The sequence below is a fragment of the Varroa destructor genome, unplaced genomic scaffold, assembly GCF_002443255.2.
Source record: "Varroa destructor unplaced genomic scaffold, Vdes_3.0 BEIS01000004.1, whole genome shotgun sequence".
Taxonomy (NCBI): domain Eukaryota; kingdom Metazoa; phylum Arthropoda; class Arachnida; order Mesostigmata; family Varroidae; genus Varroa; species Varroa destructor.
Window position 1 is genome coordinate 19,270,330 of NW_019211457.1, and position 21,445 is coordinate 19,291,774.

Here is a 21,445-nt window from a genome sequence, read left to right on the forward strand (position 1 = left end):
CGATATTGAGGCTAAGACCATAAAAATATGATCAGATAGCAAAAAATCAAAATACCTTTAAACGACTGTCTTGGCTTTGATATTGGCATGTTTAGCGTGGACGATGGTGAAGAGCCGTCTGTGAATTTATATATATATACTTTTAAGTTTTGAAGATTTTTATAAGCAGCTGAATTAATAAGAATAAGAGGAACAGCGCTAACTTTATAGCTCTTATTTAAAAAGAACCATTCGACATGTTGACCACTGTGTCAAGCCTATTGCGCATAAACTGTTTTCTATTTTGTTCCCTTAATTTTCGTTTGTTTAAACGCCTATTTTGGTGCAACCTAGTTTTATTAGGTGCTTATTACTTCAGTTATCCGTATTGCTGTTATATTAAAATCTTGTGGTTAGCAAACACAGTTAGATTTTATTACGTAGAAAATCTCTATCAAACAATAGGGCTTTAAATTCCCACTAATGGCGCTAGCTCTTTTATTTTCTATCGTAACTGTTCTTACCCTTATCGGTGTCTCTGGTAGGAATAAGGTGCTGTGGCCTGGATGCAGGATTGGCTCCCGCATGTGAAGCTTGAAGAACTCCATTGGGGGCCTGCAAGGCCGGATTCGGGCTGGTGGGGGCCAAAGCCTTATGAACCAGTCCTGTCAAACTAGCAAGTTGCCGCTCCATGTACTCCACGCGTAGCCGAGCCTCTTCATCTACTAGCGGAGCGCCTAAGGTAATTGGCAGAACAGATTGCCCGGATAGCAAAATATAAGTCGCTATACAAATCTATGAACAAAAGAGTCTTGCCTTTCAACCTTATAATTCGCAAATACAAAAAAGCACTTAGCTAAATTCATCGTTTCAGTCGATGTGGGATATGTTTAACTAAACTACATGAAACACTTCAGTCGTCAACGATGCTGCGGACAATTATGTGTGAGCGCACGCAGGTGCAGAAGAGGCGAGCCGAATCACTTCCATCTGAAGGATCTGCTTATTTGATGAACCCAATATGGGACTTGAGAGGAACTGCCTGTTCTGCGGAAAGCGCAGGACCCGGGCTATGAGGAAGGTATCCATTCGTCCTAATTATCTCTCTCCTGACATTGGGCTCGGGCCATTCTCCCACTGACCATACCTTAGTCTAGCGCCATTTTCGTTGCATAGAACTCTAACTGGAGGCAGAAATCGATTGCCACGAACTCGGTAGCAAGCACAGAAATATCATTCATATATTTACGCTTTGCACTATCGGACGTAACAGTAAGGACTGTACTAGGGAGCTCAAGTGTTTCACGTAGGTGCCAGTTTGACAAACAGTATACTCCGTATGGGAGGGTTCGTGTGAGATGAAGCAATACACTTCGTAAGCAGTCTATAGTCAATGACGCTTAGTGGGTAGTTCACCGAAAGTAGTAGAATATTGTTAAGTAAACCATCCACTTTCTTACCACCTGTTTTTCAGTACTGATTTTTCAAAACAGCATCAGCTGGAACGCCCACTTGTCGCTGTATTATAGCAACCAGAGTGAATATACTACGGAAGAAAGGTATGAATATCATGATAAAAGTACTGCTTATACTGGTGTGCGTGCTTGTTTACTCCATTTTTCCTTCACATATAAAGAATATAAAATGTGTGCATGCGTTGGCTGTTTACAGAATCCGTTTGTCACACTCACTTTCCAACCGCAGATTTTTACCAAAAAATATATTTTGTTAGTAAGCTCGAGGTGCGTGTATTCATGGAAATGGATTTTTTAAACAGTACTGCTTTTAAGATCCTTGTGCGGCCTTTTTCGATATAAAGGAGCGTGTCACTTATAGCATTCGACAGATCTTTCATCACAGAGAAAAATTGTCTAACACTTTTTTTCCTCTCTATTTAATAATTTAAGGTAAATAATATAATGAATGAATAAAAAAAATAAAATAAAAAAATCATATATATATGATATTCGACCACAATAATCTCGAAGCGTTTTTACCTTAGATCTTTTACTACAGTTACATTCGGTAGTTTTTATGATTAACCAAAAAATACAATGATATCTACTGAATGATACTTTATCCTGTTCAAATTAAATCAAATATGCTTTGCTGAAAATTTACTTCGTCCGTCGTCATTCGCATACATTTTAAGTAAGTACGGTAAAATGATCTTCATACGACCTCTTTTTAACCTCTAGGAAGTATTTTATTTTTTATAGTATAATCGAAAGCTATAAAGGTTTTTTTTTTTCGGAATTTTAATGTGTAAATATGCACCAGTATGCAAGCAATTAGCAAAAATTTAAATGTAAAGAACGTGAAGGAAATGGGTTCTAAGCCTCTTTCCATGAAGAGAAAACGTTGGAATCTCAAAAATGGCAACGGCTGCCAAGAACTCTGTGTCTGTAAATCCGGAACAACTCAGAGATTTTTAATATGTGGGTTTGGCCTGGCAAAAAAGTTCACAGAAAGCCTCGTGGCCGGCAAAACCCATTTTGATGTTTGAAAGTAAAGAAAACTATTGGAGAACTTCTACTAAGCATCACGCGCGACCCCTTTTCAAATGTCGATAACGCTGGCACACTCTGTAATGTCTTTTACCAACTATACCCATCAAAGCTATTTGCAACTGTCTATTTATCTGAATAAAACTAAGGTGGAACTGTCTGCAAATACTCCGTCTATTAGAAGCAACGATAAAACACTGGATCGTCTTTATCCGTGCCGTAGATAAAGAGCCACAGACGTTTTGCTTGAATCCACTGTACCATTTTTCACCAGAATGATGAGCCAGAGCTTACAGCGTATATACGTCTTGCACTGATCGCAAAATATTCAGTTGCATTTGAGAAGCAAATGGTATACAACGTCTGTAATGGTAACTTCATTTTTATTTCCCTTCTTTGTTGCAAGAGTGAACAGCACGCAGCTCAAATGTTTAAGGAGACCTAAAGCAATTCCAGTACAAGAAACGGGCCCTATTCTTAAATAATACCTATATCTTCTCTCAGAAAGACAAACTCGACCGTGAGTGCCTGCTTGAGTGATTGCACCTAATGCAATTGAGAACTTAGAGATATTGAATACCCTTCAATTTCTCAACAGGCTTCACATATGCGTCAGAGCTTCGAGCGTAATTTTTGGAATAGGTCCTTATTTTTATCGAGTCGTCACCTCCTTCAGTCTTTGTCGTTATCCGTAGTTTCCCATCGGACATCTTGTTGTATGTTTGAGTGTGATTTATCTCAAGGGTAAATTAAAAAATCAGATAATAGGCAAAGATCACTTACTGGGTGGTCCCTGGGCTAGTCGGGGATCAAAGAATTGGTCTGACTCTGGGTACATCATCCTCGAACTCCTCTCGGGAGAACTAAGATATCCTTCGGGGGTGCGCGATCGCGGAACCATTTCATGTGAGTAGCCTCGACCTAATTCAGTAGAAGAAACGTTAAATATGAATAGAATATTGATGATAAATTACAAATCATATTTACGTTAGAAACGGATGTAAACTGTCATGATAAAACGTTACGAGCGACGAATATGAAACAGATCCGAGATGAGTTTGTTACTATGTAGACATGAAAAAACAAATAATAAACCTATGTGTTTGAAACAAACGATGATAAACGCAACTATCTAAAGTGTAAACAATAGTTTCCGTACCAAAAACGGGTAACTGATTTTCATTTCGAAGGGGAAATGCGAAGACGACACATTCGACATGGTCACGCTATGATGTTTGATCAAAATAAACGTGTTTCTTTGAAATTTGCATTCATTTTTATAAACTATAATTGCAGTGTAGCTATGACAGATTCAAAGTCAGAGAAGGACTGTGCCGTTAAAATCGCTCGGGTTGTTCGATATGAATCTTTATCCCGTGGTCATACATGATTCACACATGATATATGATAGTTGTCAACGTTCTGGGTAAGTAACAAACTTACGTTCGCTTGCCTCCCTAGAAAAGCCTTTTTTTTCTAAAAGTACTGTAATAAGCGATAAATAGTAACGTAGGTGGTGGCCCTTTAGTTCACCCTGCTGTAAAGGTTACCGGCAGCCTCAGCTATCTTAACAAGCCCTGCCTAAGCTCCCTCTGTCTCTCCCCTCCTGTGACGTACAGAATTGTTTAAACTCAAAAACGTGCCATAAATTACTAGAAGTTGTTCAGCTTCTTTATTTATCATTGCCGGTTTATGTTCCGCTAACGGTGTCAGTATCTCTTTTGTATTGTCAAAATTAGTTGCTTCAAGTCGTGCGATTTTAACTTTTTTTTTTATTTACATTGCTTTTTTTTTACACTGTGTAACGTACAAGGCATATGCGTGCAAAAACTCCTTAACATGCGCAGTTACATGTTAAATTTAAGGCATATGGCACGATATCACTTCAGCATACAATGCGCACATTTATCGATTTCATGGCTTTTGTCATTGCTTCGTTCTAAATGGAATTAACTACAAAACGGAGAGTCCAATCTGCTCTACCATTTGTGCAGCAATCGAGAAAAAATAAAACGAAAAATTAGCATGAGCACATTGCGGTTGTACAAATCTATTATTTGCATAACGCGGCACTTTTACACCTTATGCTAGTGAGTGCTATCATTCTGGGCGGCTACAGCCGTTCGCAGTAGATGTTTGCGTCTGCACAACGTCTAAGCGAATCGCTGTATCAGTCAACTTCGGAAATTACTCACCCGTGGGCAGTTGCCTTAATGGGGGCGATTGCGGGCTATGCGGTGAGCCGAGGGGTGAGACCCCCTGCGACACAAAGCCGGCCAGCCGCGCGGGCTTCGGAGGCAACAAGCCCGCCGCTGTAAAAACACACACGAAGAACAGGAACAACAAATACACAACAAAAGCCAACAACAATCGACGCACACGAGTTCAAGCAATGCTCGAGCACAATAGAATACGCTGGACCACAAACTGTTACAATTGCAGCTATTTCTCGATTTGTCTAAGAGACCACACTGGGCTTCCACAATTTCATCGTCGGGTACACAGCTTTTTTTGAACCAGGCGACTATCATTTGAGGGAGTTGATTGCCGTTTACAGACGTGTCAATGCTTCAGAGCATGGGACTATTGCGTTTTCTGTGTTATTTTAGTAATGCGCTCTCTAGGCAAAATTGGCCGATAGAACCTTTCGACAAGACCTGCGAATAGATAATCTATTAAACTGGAACCTGTTAAATATAACATATACGTTCTGGTCCAACTCTTTATGGCTTTATGCATTAAATTGCGATAAAAAAAAGCGCAGGCCTTTCTGCATTATTTAGGGCTCTCTTAAGAGGATTTTCCATGAGCTGAATGTAATTGTTGCACTAGAGGCTAGCTATGAAAGGTTTTCTATTTGAAAGTAAAATATATATCCTAATATTATTTTGTATTTAACACAGTTATATAGTAGACATAAAATAATAAATAGTATATTTAGGCATTCTTTTGCAACTTTTCCATTTGAGCTTTAAAGTTATGGAATGAACACATGAAGGCAATTTTCACCATCGTTCAATCCGCAGTCCACTAACAACACTGAAAGCTATTGGGAAAACAGAAACGTTTTGCTGCTGAGCCGGATGCACGTACGTGCATTCGCTAGCTGAATATAATAATTAGTATGAGCAATAGTTAAAAATGGCCGTATGGCATGTAATATATTCGATCATTCGCCGCAGATATGTTTGACATTAAATTTCGCTATCTTATTTTCCTATTGTCTACTATTATTATTATTATTATCTTCCTATATATCCTATTATAAACAGCCATTAAAACTAGTTGTTGTCATTTTGTTGTATTTATTGTTGATCTTCCTCAATTTGTTATTAAGCTGGTACGTTTAAAAAAACTTATTATTTGTCTTACAAGCATGTTGTTATCGGTTTGTTCGAGCCATGTATCATTTTCGGGTGTTCGAGCTTTGTAGTATATTTTCTAATTCTCATATCTTATTGTAGAGGAAAAAACCTTAGTCTCAAACGAGTCAAATATAGAATAGTAAAGCGTACGACAAACGAAATACCCGAAACGAGAAGAAATCTGAGCCCCACTGCTATTAGAATGACTAAACGGCACACAGGGAACAGCTATACATTATAATCTTCCCTATGTGGACGGCAGCAGTATCAGGCACGTAAACATGCGAAGCAAGTCAGATAAACTAAATAGGGTGACGCAAACAAAAGCCGCAGCAATGGCAAAGGAAGATAAATTTCAGCTAAACTGCATGCAAATCAATGTTTTCAAAGTGTGTTTAACCGCATCCACGGGTGGGCATTATTTTACGGGCTTCGCGCATGCCGAGTACCAGTAGTTTGTTGCTATTTCATCATCTCAGCATATCCTCCACAGAATTGACATGATTTGGTCTTCTTCACTTTACGGGAAAGCACAACGAAATGCACTAAAAGTTGAAGGGCGATTGTCAAATAACTGCCACACATTATACCATGATGAAGGTACATGTATCTATATTAGTAGGCAATACATATGTGAATAAACATGTACATGTGTATACGATACCTTTTGGATTCGTGAGATCGTGATGGGATTGGCTCATGGGCACGATGTGAAACGGTTGTTGCTGCCGCTTATCGTCGGGAAGTCCCATCGGGACTCCCACAGCAGAGTAAGTCATACCACGTGGGAGTGTTTGCGAAAAGCCAACCTGGCCCGGTGGAGCTCCTGGGGGTCCCATTGTAGGTCCCGTGGTTCGCATAGCGCGCTCACTCGCCGCAGGGGAGTAAGGCCGCATTGGGGGTTGAGGTCCGCCACCGCTCCGATTCGCGTACATCGGAATTCCATAGTAGCTCGACCCTATTGAAAAATTATTTTCTTACTTAATCCAAAATCTATTGCGGTGCGGTTTTGAACAGAAGTTTTAAAAGCTCGTTAGTTAGGTCCGACGGTGTAGATTGCGCTACTCGTAGTGCATCTGTTGATGATGATTTTGATGATTACGTTTATTTCGTATAGTCACGTACCTCGGCCTAAAAACCGTCTTAAAGTTACTTCGAACATTCAGCTGTTGTCTGTAGAATACATATTATATCTTATCTATATGACAGAATCTGCTTTCCAGGTTGCAGTCATCCGTATGGCTTCTGTTCACAGCCCCTGGTACAATCTATGTACCGTTCAAAAACACAGCGGGATTGACGTGAGTTGCAGGGCAAAATATTGAGTAACAACTTCTCCGAACATTCCGGAACAACACGTCGTGACCAAACCAACGGCCTACAAGGGAAAAATTTCAACGTATCTGAGAGAAGACAAGAGGAAATGTAGTACGGTAAGCAACTGCCACGCCCACAAATATTTGATTGAGGAACTAAGCCCTGAACATGACAGGTGCGTCCTAGAGAGGCATATTGCCCGCATCTTTTGGCCTAATATCTTTCCTATTTCTTATAGCGAAAGCATGTCTTCCTTTTAACTATTTCCGCCGTAGTAAGACACATGTGAGTTTAGAGCATATGATTGGAGGCTCTGTTGTTGATTGTTCTCGGCGCACATTGACAAGGCTAAGAAACACGAGCCAAATGCGATAGTACATGGATACGCGGTAGTTTTTTTAACATTGCCTACAATTTATTGTATAATATACCTCAATTACGTTTCCGATACAATACCGCTAACTTTACGGAGCTGAATTAGTAAGGCAGGCCTGTCATGATGAACGCAACAGCGATAAGCTCCGACTGGCTTACCCTTTAAGCAGATTTTTTTTACCGTGATTGTCCAATTAGTACGACTGCCGATAGAAAGATTTACGTATCCACTGATGAAAACTGACGTATAGCCAGGCCCCACATAATATACTGAACTATGTCAGTCGTTTATTTAAAAACAGTCTACACTATTAAGCTAATAAAGGAGTGATTGGTTTGTGCAGTAGTGATGATTCGCAACATGATTTTACGTAAATACGGTTTTATCGCAGCATTTTGGGGGTTGTGGTTTTAGAAGCATGCATAAATGTGATCATTGATTTTGTCTGCAATACGTTTTCCTGACGAAAAAAAAAACACTCGAAGCTAAACAATTTTTGAATTGGCTGTATTGAAACGTTTACAAACACACAACTTTAACATCTTCATGAAGATATATAAAGTTAGTATAAACGAAGTTGGCTTGAACCGAGCATTTATTATTTTTTTAAAAGTGTGGTTTTATAAAAAGTTTTTTAGTTTTAAAGCAGCAGGCCACTACTTTAAAGGTCGAAGCGAGTAAAATCATTTGTAAGTGGTGTGGATAATATATCTATGCCTGTGATAGCTTAGTGGGTAACGTATTTGCATGGTAGTCTGGGTCGAACACGAGCTTTCTAGACCCACGGTTTGTTATTTGCTGGGAGCCAGCCGTTCGATGGCATGCCTAATGGCGATACCCGTCACAAAACCCAAACATAGAAGATAATGTATTTGCAGGTTTTGTTACGGTTGCGGCTAAATAAAGTGGCTTTATATCTCTAGTTGTTCGCTTTAGTCCAGATATCCATTGTAATTTAATTTTGAACTCATAATGTTCATAAGCCCTAGTATTTCCATGTGTGATCTTTAAAATGACCTCCTTTGATGATCGGTGCCTATTTAGTCATCAGCCTATTTAATTACATACTTCGTTGTATAAAGTATGCAATAGCATCTGAAGGTGAAAATGACATTCAGAAACAGCTAAACCTGGACCTATCCGTAACGGGTAGCGCGTGAACTTTATGCCTTCAACAAACATTTCTATAGGCGTACCTAATTCCCTAGATGGCTTCCATAGCTTCATAGATAATATGTGTCTGTGCCGCGGATCCAAAAATCAAAGGACCAACTAAATGTGTCTGTTGCTATCGCAACCCGTCAAAAATAACAGTATAGAAGAGTAAGATTTTCCTGAATTCTGCCTAACTCAGTTTAATATTTCATGAAATTTTTCCAAGTGAGTATGATTATAGCTGCGGAAAACCAAACCCAAACATCACAACAATATGACAACGTATTTTGTTTGACTTTTTCTGTTATTATACAGCGTGGCGTCTGAATAGGATCACGAATTAATCATGAGAAACGGCCAGACGTTCCAGGGCTAGTAGCCGTCCAGTGATATTGTTAGTGGGGGTGGCTGGTCTGTTGTATGTGTGTGAGACGATAAATGTACTGTTCGTTTACTTGCGACCTATACATAAATGACTAAGGGCTCAAACAAGAGTACATCGTTACCTTTGGGCGGTGGACAAGGCAGCTGTTGCGTTCCCCTGGGCGCCTGCTGTTGTTGACGGTGCATGCTGTGACTATTTGGATAGTCGGAATCGAACTCGGGCTCGGAGAAGTAGCTTAGATCCTCTGGGAGCAAACCGTGTTGAGCAGGTATACCACCGGGGTGCATCGGAAGTGGCGTTGGAGCGAACATGATTGGTGCCCCGCTTTGAGGGTCGTGCTCGTAAATTCGTAAGACCGAACGATCGCGGACGTCCCGCAGATCTACATGGAGAAATAACCGAGTAAAAAAGCAGCCTATATAAGTGTCGTGATTAAAAGATCAACTGAAAGTCGAGGTCAAATTGAGCTGGTCTCACAGCCAGCCATTTCAGACCTGTGCTTTTTTTCACCAAATGAACACAGTATTTGAGTATAACCAGCAGCTGAAGTTTTAGAATTTTTAGGATTTCAACGGAAAATGTCACACAAACAATTCGGTATATAAATGATAACCAAAAGGAATTTGGCAGTTCCAGAGCCTTCATTTGTCATCATCATCTATATAATGTGTATCTGTCAAGCAACTGTCTGTACATATATAAATATATACGCCTATTTTTTTTTTTTTTAACATTTATTACCTTACATAATAGAACTGAGCTCTCGCAATATATTGGCTACATCGCTTACTTTCGCTTCCCTTCGATTCCTTTACAGGCAGGAGTCTAATGTGAAGAGGTACAGCGGAGGAACGTTTTATTGTCTACTTTACTATGGCATGGCGCCATGTTGATTATGTCGACGTGGCTTTATGGGCTTTCACTAGCATCGTGAAATACTACGGAACAGAGACAGTTATTGGCTTTTAGAGAAACATCAAAGCTACATTTAATGTCTGAATATCAAATCATCCATGGCTTAACGAGGAATCTCAATAAATTGAGCAGACTGCTACGAAGACACCTATTTGCTCATGGCCTAGAAAATTTGTTTGCCTAAGAATCTGGCTGAAGTGAAGAAATTCACTGTTATAATGAGCTTTTTCAAACGTTAGTTTACTTTCGGTTTAAGTCAACGACGTTAAATCTCTCTTAAAGTCGTCAGGTTTCGATCATTAATAATCTACATCTGTACGCTTAAATGAACTAGAAAAAAAAAAAAGCTAGTAATAAAGTCGACTGGATCTTACCATTCTGTTTCGAGCCTAGTCATTTAATGGCTATTTACTAATCTTACGGAAACTGGATTATCCTTTTTCTGAGTAGCATACATATACTACTATCGAAGATGTATCGATAGGGCCTGCTAGCTGCTCTGTCCTCCTTTGACACAATCGCACGAACGCAATTTTTTCTAAAATACCTAAATTCTGTCCGGAAACAAGATAGGTTGCCTCCTATCTTAGTAGTAGAGGCCGTACAACAATAACGAGCTCATTTCATAACTCAGGTAGACTCACTGGGGCAGGAACGGTTTCGCAAGGACAATGTCGCTGACGAGTTGCAACAGTTTATGCATGCGAAATTGTATCCTTTGCGGCAGAAGACGGGCACTGTGAGCATAGTGGCAAACTACTCACTGCAAGGTCGTTCGACGCTTCACTCAGGCAAGTTCAGGCAGCGAGTGCTAAGGGCATCAAAGCAGACATTTTCTTTTGGCCGCCATCGATGGAGAATATTGAACGCTTGAGGCAATCACTGGGCCGTGCACACTGTTCCTTTTCACTTGTTGCATAGCTACCATCAGCTAGATTAGAAGTATATATACATATATAGTAGAGTGATTAGACTGGGCATTGACAGATCTAGAATAGCAACACAAGTCGCTTTAGTCAAATAATTTAAAAATGTTAATACAAATAGTAAATAAATACAATCTATTTGCCTACAATTGTAGAAACGATACTACGCCGAAAACGCTTCTGTTATGCTTGATAATCTTTAAGCGTCTACGACAGCAGGCTTTTCGAATATCTAGGTGGAACGTGGACCGTACCGTTAAGGCTCTCAACTGATAGCGCTAGAAGCCCTTTTGCACGCTAAGCTGCGCATTCAAAGTACCGGCTAGGGTAGGAGTTAGGTCTTGGGGGCACATTCGGCCAATTAAATGAAAAGCAGGATCTTGACGAAGGCCCTGTGGCAGGTGATGTGTCGAGTGGCGCATAATTATCTTGCATTCAACTTTGGAGACAGTTTCATAATACTCATACTACATCGAAAAGTAGACATAATACGTACAGTCATGGTTACCTGGTAAGCCGTTTCAATAATGCACTGGAAGTGGGTATTAGCTATTATTTTTGAGTATTCAGGCGGTCATTTCAATACAAACGTGTGTAACACAGTGAAAGCAAGGCACGTACACGTTAAGGTCAGCGAACATGAGTCTTCGCTTTAAGTATGACGCCGCATGAGTATAGAAATCCAAGGGTATATACAAGCAAAGATTTGCCAAAACATTTAAATAACAACTCTACCTTTATTAAGGAAAGTTTGGCAGAACGTTGCCATACAGCTTCGATGGCATTGAACCCCATTAATGGAAACACCCAAGTAACTGACGATTAGAAACAGTTAGACGATATGCTGAAGTTCATTGATCTGCTGCGCTAGATTGCACCTAGGCCAATCTATCCAATGCTTTAAAGTATAATGAGTGGTCCTGGTAACAAATGCAGACTTGTTATGGATATTTATATATATATACCGTATACACACAGCTTTTGCCGCATCATAGTTGGTCGTTAGCTCTCATAGATCTCCCAGTAAACTCATGGCTGAACGCCAGACTGATGTGATCCACACAGGGGCATAGTCGTTCGTATGCATAAGCTCCTATAGCAAGATTCGTTGTGACAGTCATCGTCTACTTTATAAATCTAATGAACGAGCCGAAGACATTGTCGCTAATACAATACGATCGGCGAGGACGAGACAACTGCGCGAAGAGGACTATAGCTCGTACTTAGACCTTTGCTTTCATTTTTGCCTCCTCACGGGCCTCCAAACTCTGTTTGTGCCCAGGCGAGTGCCGAGTCGTATTGCAGTCCACGTGAAGTCCGCGTGCCAAGACACGTGAATCCACGTGTCTTGGCACGCCAATGGAACAGCGGTGGCGACCTTGAATAGTGAATGGGCGATCATGGGCATAATAAAAGTTCCTTCGCGCGTCATTGCTAACAATAACCGAGCCTCGTGGAACGCTTACGGCGGGCAAAGTCTTCAACAAGAGACCATCAAGAAGGCCAAGCACAATCCTTCGTCATCTTCCTAAATGTAAAACGCTACTACTAATATGATTGCATACATATATATACTATGTGGATTTAGAAGAATCTGTGTCTAAGGATTTTAGTTGAGTTGAAGAGACAACGCAAGCGCTACCGTAGCGCGAATAGCCTGTCGACGCATTTACCTTTAGCCATCACAAGAGCTTCAGAAAAACCAGTAATGACTGCTTATGCCGTTAAGAGCAACGAAGTCGACAAAGAAAAGCAGATGTCTACAGACAGATACAACGTAAGTTTAGCCCTCGACAACGTATCGCCGCAAAACTGTTCTACGAATTAAAACGCTCACTCGATATTATTTGTTATCGGAATTCTTTCAATAGTTGACGCATCCCACAATAATAGTCTAATAAAAAAATGCAACATAGTTCCATTGTTACCCCATTCATTCTTATTCCAAACTTCGGTATTTCTTTGCAGCTAATTAAAGCCTGATTAATTATTTATTAAATTAATAACAAAACAAATGAATCAGATTTACCTACCTAAATTTACCTACAAAGATCGTCACTGAGCATGCAAAGTACTTATATGAGCCTTCCTCGTGCCGTATACGTTAGAATAGTCACAGTCACGTTAGAATATGACATAAATAGCTTCACTATGCACTATGAAGTTTTTATTAGGTAGTCACAGCGGTCTCTGTCTGAGTTTCTCTGACAATGATCGCCCATTACTAGAATAGTGAAAGCGTTTGAAACAAGCGATACTTTGATGACAGTGAAGATATTACCATTGCTATGTCGTATCTTCCAGAGATATGTCCAGAACCGTAATAAGTGCGTCTGCAATCGCGTTTACCTTAAGCGTAAATGATAACTTTACGAAGGCTCTATAAAGTGTTCCGCATTGATAAAAGGATCGGTTCTTCAAAGACATCATACCAGGTAATTAGCTTGTCTAGCAGTCTATCATTTAGTGAATAACCTAATACACATGTTTAGGGCATATGATTATATTGTTATATATGTTATAGAAGTAAAGAACATACCTTCAAGTTCGTAGAACATATCTCTGCCTGGATCGTGAATGTATATACGAATGATGGCCGAGTCAAGATATTCCATGCTGAGCTGCCGTGGAAAAGATCTCACGAACAACGCTTTTACCGTATCCATTGAGGTAATTTCATTCGGGAGAAGCGCTCGTCGCGTCTCGTTTCGGTACTGTAGAAACACCAAGCCTGTTGTGGTTGTGGAAACAAGTCCAATAGAGGTTGAGAGCCGGGGTTCGGCAGATCCCCAGCGAGGACAAGGTCGAAGGAGTAAAGTAAGTTTGCAACAGCGAAAGGTGAAGCATTGAGTTAGAGGAGGTTTGTTACAATTTAAAAAGAGCAAACATGAACGCGGCACTTTTTAGACAGACCGTAGCGTTGTAATTTTGCATGGACTAGTTACTCTCTCTCTTAAGAACGTGTGTGGCCCCTTGTCACGCTGAAGCGGCTTGCCGTACTTGGAACATGCGATTCAACAATGCGCGTTATTTTACGATATCGTACAAAATGTTATACATATAGAACTTGAGCATTCGGTTAAACCGATGACTTTTTATATGTTTGTGTGTTACTGGTGACAATCCTTAAATATTTCTACATTCAATAGACAAACAAGATTCGAGGGTCAAGTACAAATCTAACTGGTCCTATGTCGGTGTGAAAGCATAATGGTGTATATGCATTAACTTTTCTCTAGCTTCCTTAACCTACCACTCACAATAGAGAACCAAACAAACTGAAAACCAACGCACCATCTCAGAGAACAGCCGTTTATTAGTAGCTAGAATGTGGAAGATTAGTGCTAGATAAAGAGGCATAGTTAGTTACACCTACCCAGGGACATCATCATGGCTGAGCCGTATTCATTATACGCGTAGATGCCGCCGGCAAACTCGGACGGGTCTGTGACAGTAGTACGCAGTGTCGTCGTTGTTGTTGTTGTTGTCGTCGTCGTCGTCATCGCCGTTGTCCGCCGTTGCCGATCCGAGGTTCGTCGAGATGAAAACAGACGACCACGGGCAATAAGGGGTAATACCGGTAATGCCGGCGGACCCGAAGCGCCCCGAGTACGGTCCGGTGAGCACGGGACACACGTCAACAATGGACGTTGGCGATGATGATCAAAGCATTGACGATGATCGCACAGACATCGGCGATCAGCGCCACCGTCAATAACAACAACACCGCCGCCGCCGCGAGACGACGAAGTTACACGTTGACGAAGCGCACGAAGAGGTTCCAAGCAGCAAAGGGAAGGAAGGGATAAGGTACGGCAGACCGCAGTGGTTAATCTACGCCTACGAGCCACGATGCCGGTTTTTGCTGGGGAGGACTTGCGTCTTAACCTCCCAAATGTGAGTCACAATTAGTTACTGCCAGCGATTATAGTGTAGGATGACAAGTTAATTAGGGCAGGTGTAAAAGATAGCAGCGACCACTGGAAGTAACGAAAGCGGTTGGGTTGCGAAGCCTACGTGTAGAAATAGTGGTGGCGCTGGGCGAAAGCTTCGGCGATGTTATCAAACAACCACAGACGATACTGTAGATTTCACATACATTCGTTTGCATGCGACCCATTAAAAAATTATATGTTGGCACAATCACTAGGTCTTTAGACGTTAACGCGGGAACAGGCAAGAGAAACTATATTCATGACACTGGTAGGGTGAGAAGATTATTTCTATCGATATAGCAGCCACCTTGTGAGTATCATACGCGTGAGAATGAAAAGCACTTCAGACGTTTCAACTTTCGGTTTCAGCACATCTTTGCTCTCCTCTCTTTTGTGAGAGAATGAAGTATTCCAACAGTACCCTGCTGCACTTGCCTGGTTCATTCACCCACAAGGCTTGGCAAAGAAACCGAACTCACACGGTCGGATGGTTAGTTGGCTTCTAGATGCCCAGTGTATCTCAAGCGTTTTGAAAGAGTGAGAGAAAAGGAAAGCCGAAAGGGTTCTTTGTCAGGGGTGAGGCACTTTTGGCGAAGGGTGGATCGCGCGCTCGAGCCCCGTGGGTCAATCCCACCTGCCCTTTACACTATAGGCATTGGGGATGCTGCAGGCATCCCGTTATTCGTCCCTAGGACCCTTTCTGCTCATGGCGGCAGCAGCAGCAAAGGAAGCTGAAGGGGCGATAGTTCGGGAAGTCGGGGGGAGGCGCAGTAGCAGCAGCGGCGGCAGTGACGTGTCACTGAAAGACCGCAGAGGAACGTCCTTCTGGGCAACCTCTGGACGGCCCCAGGCAGCACCAAGACGTCCCGTTTTGTCGACAACGTAACGCTCTCTGGTTGCGACGATAAAATACCGATGTCTGGCCTGTGCTGCTCCTGTTTTAATCGCAGTGCGGGCGACCGACCCTTCAGACATTCACCCCCTTACTTGGCCTTGGTGATGTAGCTTGCAAGGAAGAACTCGCAGTCATGCCATAGCACACTATACGATACATGTTGTATAGTGTACTCTACCTTTTCTTTCTCATTCGTAAAAAAATACGTTTGTGGTGCAGCGGCTGTAGGAGCAGCAGTAGCAGTAACAAAAGCCAGGCGCCGCACGCAGTCGTTGTTCGAGATGGGGGTCTGACAGGATCCTTAGCGGGTCTCCGGCAGGACCATCTCGAAAGGTCAATCAGGGTGTGTCCTGCAGTGCGGGAGTAGGTCGTGACCAGCCTATATGGGGCTGAGCTCGGGCGGGTAAACGGGCCGGCGGTCTGCACTGTTCGTCTTCGTACTACGAGAGAACAGCAACCGAGAACGAGTCGACACCGGCGCGGCGAAGGAGAACCCTCGCCGCCCGGCCCCTCTGACCATCTGGCACCAGAGCGCAAGGCATCCAAGGACGACGGTGAAATTATCCGCGATTGGTGGCCCCTTCCGGCTGGCATCAGTCTCTTTCTCTTTCTTTCACACTTGGTTCCTCTCGTCTAGTGGCCGCCATTCTGACCGCCCTCTACCTCCTCTGCCCACTTCCTTCCCGGCCTCTTCGGGTGTTTGCCCCCATTTATTCTGTTTGCTTACGGTATGTATAGACATACAGTTCGGGCAGAAGGAGTCATGCATGGAGGGTAACGCCATCTTTTTACCTCCTGCAAGCCAAGTAAGCATCCGTCAAGACCTGACTGCGTCATCGCGCGCTCTGCCAGCTAAACCCAGTATATCATTGCTAGTCATTTCCGGCGGCAGCAAGATGCCTTGTTCGCCAGTGCCTTTGCCTGCTTCGAGGGACTTCTCGCATTGGCCCGCAAGGATTCGCGTTCAACAAGAGATCTGTCCGACCCATATAACCAAAAGGACACCGTTGTAATTCTGATTACACTTAATACCCGGCGCGCAGGGAGCATACTGTTCATTTGTTTAGCAATAATAGTAAAAGGAACCTATCTAAAAACTTTCACATTTAAACCTCTACGGAACTTAATTAAACAAGAAGATTTTCTATACGCGCCTTCTTCATTATTCTTTATGCCAGTTGCGTCAGAACTATCTTTTTTCCTTAGATCCAACGTACAACTGGAAGGAAAAGCTACTGATGAAAAGCATACGGCGAAAGGCCGCGTGCGACTAGAATTGCTCGGGCTCTCCTCGAGACCCTTAGATAATCGGATATATGTACATTGCATCTGTTTAGGCAAAATACTGTCTCATCGGAACCATTAGTAGTTGTATTCACATAAAGGACTGACTAATGTGTGGCGCAGCAATCTCCACTAGAATAGATGTTTTTTTCTATATTTTGCTCTAAATGGGTATCTGAAGAAAGAATATCAAAGATATAAAACGTAAAGGAAACAGAACGGAAAAACTTGAACCAACATTTTCTATAAAAAGACACCCACAATATTAATTTAGTGATGCCATCATGTTAACAACAGTAACGAAAAAATGTTTGAAGATTTTAATTAGGCTTAGGTCTTCCCCCTTGTTGCCAACTATCCCCAACACACGTATATTTTTTTGTCTGGCCGTATGCGAATGTAGATGTGAACGTATCACCCTGTCTGTTACGATTTAGGCACAGCTATGGCTGTCTAGGAATGGTAATCTAGGCTTCCTCGGCCCATTGGGAAGCGCGTATAAAAGCTATTTATTCAGCCTAATCTTTCAGTGCGATTACGGCGGCATCATGGTAATCGGCTGGCTCTGTGGCTTAATGCCGGCTTGCTTGTCTAGCCACAACGTTATACTGCACCGCAATACATTACTTGTACTATATATCTTTACGTTTTCGCCGAACTGGACGCTCTGCCATCGTTATTCATACGAACGGCAGCAACGGCGCTTCATAAACACCTACTACTACTAACTGCTCCCAAGAGCGCGTCACAGTTCGGCTCATTGGTCAGCTCGACTAAATAAGAAACAGCCCAATATAGTAAAGGAGTGTTGCTATTCATCAGGATGCATCAGTATAGTCATCGCTTCCAGAGATGGCTGGAACGCCTTTGAATGCTAGTGACCAGACGGGACTTAACGGTGAGACAGAGAAAGTGTTTTTCGATCTCCTTAGAAAATTCGTATTAAATCAGCTGCCACGAATCGAGAGACCCGGAACTCGGTACGAGCAAACAGCTGTGGAGGTGACGACGATGGTTATCTAGATGGTGGCTATAGATGCAAGAGATAGACGAAGAAATGAGACGACGACTTGTTTACGAGCTATTGCGTCGAATTACGGTCTTAGCGCGAAGTATAAGAGGTCTCTCCTATTTGACAGCGCCTTCGTCCTCTTTTTTACATCACCATTTTACCGCCATTTACACCAGCCTGACTGTCATTATCCACTGACCATAAGTGTAACGCTGCGGGTTTCAGCGCCAGCAGATGCGCCTCTCCCTGTAATTATGCAGTTATGACTGAACATTTCTCCCTAGCTCTAGCTGCCATGTGCTGCAAGGATTTTTACAATTTACATATAAATCAACTGGACAGCATTTATTTAAAGGTAGTTAACACTGCACTATGCACAGCACAAAAATACCACAAACCGTTTCCCATCTTCGGCAATTTGAATTCTTATTGCTATCTATCAGAACAAGCGTCAGTTAGGAGAGTCAATGCCGTTGCAGAAGAAGAACTGTAAGGAGCATCAAGAACTGTACCAGAATATCAAGTCCTAGTTGCATTCAGTAATGGTGTCTGCAGTGAAGAACTTTTTTCCAAACAGGATCCGTACCGTCTTCTCTACTATTTGTCCTCATTTGCGATGGCCGGCAGTGACAAAAAAGACCCAACTCAGCTGCTTACTAACAACTACGAGATCGTATTATATGCTAAGACATGTTCGTTGCCCACCCTCCTATCGTGTCGGCTTCCTTGTATAAGACAGACAACGATTGGGAGAACGAACAGCTATCTCCCACAGGAGGCAAAACTTAGAAGGTCTCTAGACTCCTTTCAGAAGCTAGCTTCACAACGCCACATAGCTAGGAAAGACATAAGTAACAAATTTACGAAGAGCAAGAGTAATTCGGTTAGACCCACCCTATTATAAGAAGGGTTCTTGGACAGACGAGTTCATCGAACAAATAGAAAATTCCCTTATAGGGAGAATATTAGGCAGAGACGCACACGGGAAGTTCAGTATCGGATACGTACTGAGACAGCTGATGCAGCACAATACGAACCGCTCGTTTTTAAAAATAGTCACTGTCGTTGTTGCCATGAAGTCTTTACTTATTCCAACTAAGTGAGAAAAGTCTCACAACGTTGAATCTGTTCTTTAGCAGCTAGCGTTTATTTCCCCGATAACCGTGTGGAGTAAGCCAAAGGCTCCCAACTTTCTATTTTATGACTTTCAAATAATCCACGAAATTGTTTTGCATCGTGACCTGCTTTTTTTTACTATTTATAATTATGATTTATACCTAACAAGCTCGCATTTTTCGGCATAACCGAAACTGTATGTGAAAAATTTTTGCATAGTTTAATTTTTTAAAGACGCAAAATTCTAGCGAATAAATCTGTGACAGTCAAACAAACCACGTGCCCATTAGAATTCCAGCTGTATATAATGCGAATTTTTTTTTTTATTTTATCTAAGAAGAGTCCAACGAGTTTTTTTTGTACCTCGCTCTAAAATGAGCCCCGACAAAGCTGCTTAACCAAAATTCTAGCACGTATGCATATAGAAGCAAGTTTCTCGCATTTATAATCTTAGTGGCTTAGTTTGCTTATTGTCATTAGAAGCATCACTAAATTCCGCTGAAAAAAGTTCTACATTTTTTTGCATAGAATGTATAAAGCGCTGCGAGCAGATGCGTGGATATTTATATACATGTTAATCGTTAACGTGCCTGCCTTAGATGTCGCCATTCGAGTTACGAAATTAGATTCCTATCGTACGCATTATGGCAAAAAAACGTATGATCGATCCTCGTACGCCAGCCTGAGTGAGTTAGTTCGTGCGTTGTGTGTGTAGATTCCCTAGGTGCTATCCTACGCGCGTGGAGACGTGTCTGTGTGTTATTTTTGAGCAGATGCATCGGGTCTTACCCAGGGGTCGCTCGTTGGTCTTGTTAGGCGTTCTGACAATCGGTAAACTGGAACGCGCTTTTGCACCCCTCCGGAGTCCGGTTGCAGAGGTCTCGACCTCAGACATGATCCCTGGGTCGTCGTCATACAATGCCGCTGGCGGCTGGTACATAGGGGGCTGCTGCATCAGGCCTGGCATTCCGTGAGACCCGATGGAAGCCATCGGATTCATTTGCGCCCCCACCCCACCCCTATCCATCATCGATATCACGGGACCTCCACCTGCACTCGAGGATTGACGCTGCAATAACAAACGCAAAGCATTGAATAAAGGGAAGTCATAATTAATACACGCACAAACACTGCCTGAATGAAGCTAAAAAGTACATACTGTAGCTGAGTCAGACGACATCTTACTCATACCAGTGATACCAATATCCAATAGGAAATACGTCGTTTCGGACAAAGTATATACCTGAAAAGAACGCACTGCCATTTTTCCAACCTAGGTTCTCTTCAAGGATGTTCAATGTCCTAGGTAGAGATTAGTTCCACGAAAAACGGGCCCATTGTCAAAATCAAAAGGTATTTCATAGAAGATATAACCGTCGTGTGAACTAGAAGACGTGGGGAGTGCTTCGTTCAAATAAAATCTTATTAATTCTGGTAAATACATGTTAAGGTGGTAACACTTCGGTTATACACAACAATGCTATCATCAGCTTCAAGGGAAATTGTTGCACTCAAACTCTGGCATTTCTACCAATGAATGGGAGCTGGCCTGACCGCAAAAAAATTGCTTAACATCGTCAACAGTAATTTATCATTAGTTTCGCGTGATAGTTACTTGTCGTTAGTTAATAATAATTGGACCTTAATGTGCCGCTTTTGCAGTAGATTAACTCGATTTTGTGTTGAGGCAAAGCTTCAACATAAAAGCGGATAATTCAGCATGAGAAAGGTAATCTGTTAGGATTACTGAGCGAGGCCGAAACAACCAGCGATGGAAACACCCGCTCCGGGACAACGAAGTTCGGGTGTCTGGTGGAGAGCCGTTTTTAACTGTTTGTTCGGCTCCGAATAAAGATATACTCCTATATGTTATTACCTGCTTTATAGAAGTTCTGGAGGACAGAGTGGATACTAGGAAAGCCTCTACCTCATTTGGGCAATTCGGTTAAACATGTAGACACACAGGACGCACCGATGGGCGAACTCAAACAATGGAATGGAACAAAAGTTACTTGTATATACAAAACTGGCTGACTTTTCAAGAATATTACGAAGGCTAAATTGCTCTACGCTTCCTCTTAGCCATTTTCTAAATGTCAAAATTTATGAAATATCTTAAAAAAATCTTAAAAACTGGAATGCATCAGGGTTCCCTAGGCCATCTGCAATGTTTGTATTGTTGATCTCTCTGTTCATCACTGTTGATCATGTAGTCTTTAGAGGCATATAAAGGTATTAAATACGTTGAGCATGGAAGACGGGGCACAATGAATAATCG

At 42.0% G+C, this 21,445-nt stretch overlaps 1 protein-coding gene and 1 long non-coding RNA gene across 34 annotated transcripts in view; one reads left to right on the forward strand and one right to left on the reverse strand.

Annotated features, from left to right (window-relative positions):
- The window catches only part of LOC111249148 (uncharacterized), a 334,604-nt gene that overhangs the window by 20,107 nt on the left and 293,052 nt on the right, over positions 1-21,445 (reverse strand). For 27 of the 33 annotated variants that reach the window (XM_086987375.1, XM_086987374.1, XM_086987373.1 and 24 more), the window contains 9 exons: positions 19,957-20,236; positions 14,302-14,370; positions 13,465-13,656; positions 9,206-9,466; positions 6,516-6,809; positions 4,682-4,798; positions 3,270-3,407; positions 504-716; positions 56-118 (listed from right to left, as the gene is read on the reverse strand). In XM_086987375.1, coding sequence (XP_086843501.1) covers positions 56-118; positions 504-716; positions 3,270-3,407; positions 4,682-4,798; positions 6,516-6,809; positions 9,206-9,466; positions 13,465-13,656; positions 14,302-14,370; positions 19,957-20,236 — 1,627 coding nt within the window. The remainder of the gene's footprint in view (positions 1-55; positions 119-503; positions 717-3,269; positions 3,408-4,681; positions 4,799-6,515; positions 6,810-9,205; positions 9,467-13,464; positions 13,657-14,301; positions 14,371-19,956; positions 20,237-21,445) is intronic. The other 6 variants (XM_086987379.1, XM_086987385.1, XM_086987372.1 and 3 more) reach the window with 5 other exon arrangements.
- On the forward strand, positions 751-10,367 carry LOC147755933 (uncharacterized). Its single transcript, XR_015326655.1, has 4 exons — positions 751-1,060; positions 1,454-1,538; positions 7,075-7,284; positions 9,902-10,367. It is a non-coding gene; the product is annotated as an uncharacterized LOC147755933 (long non-coding RNA).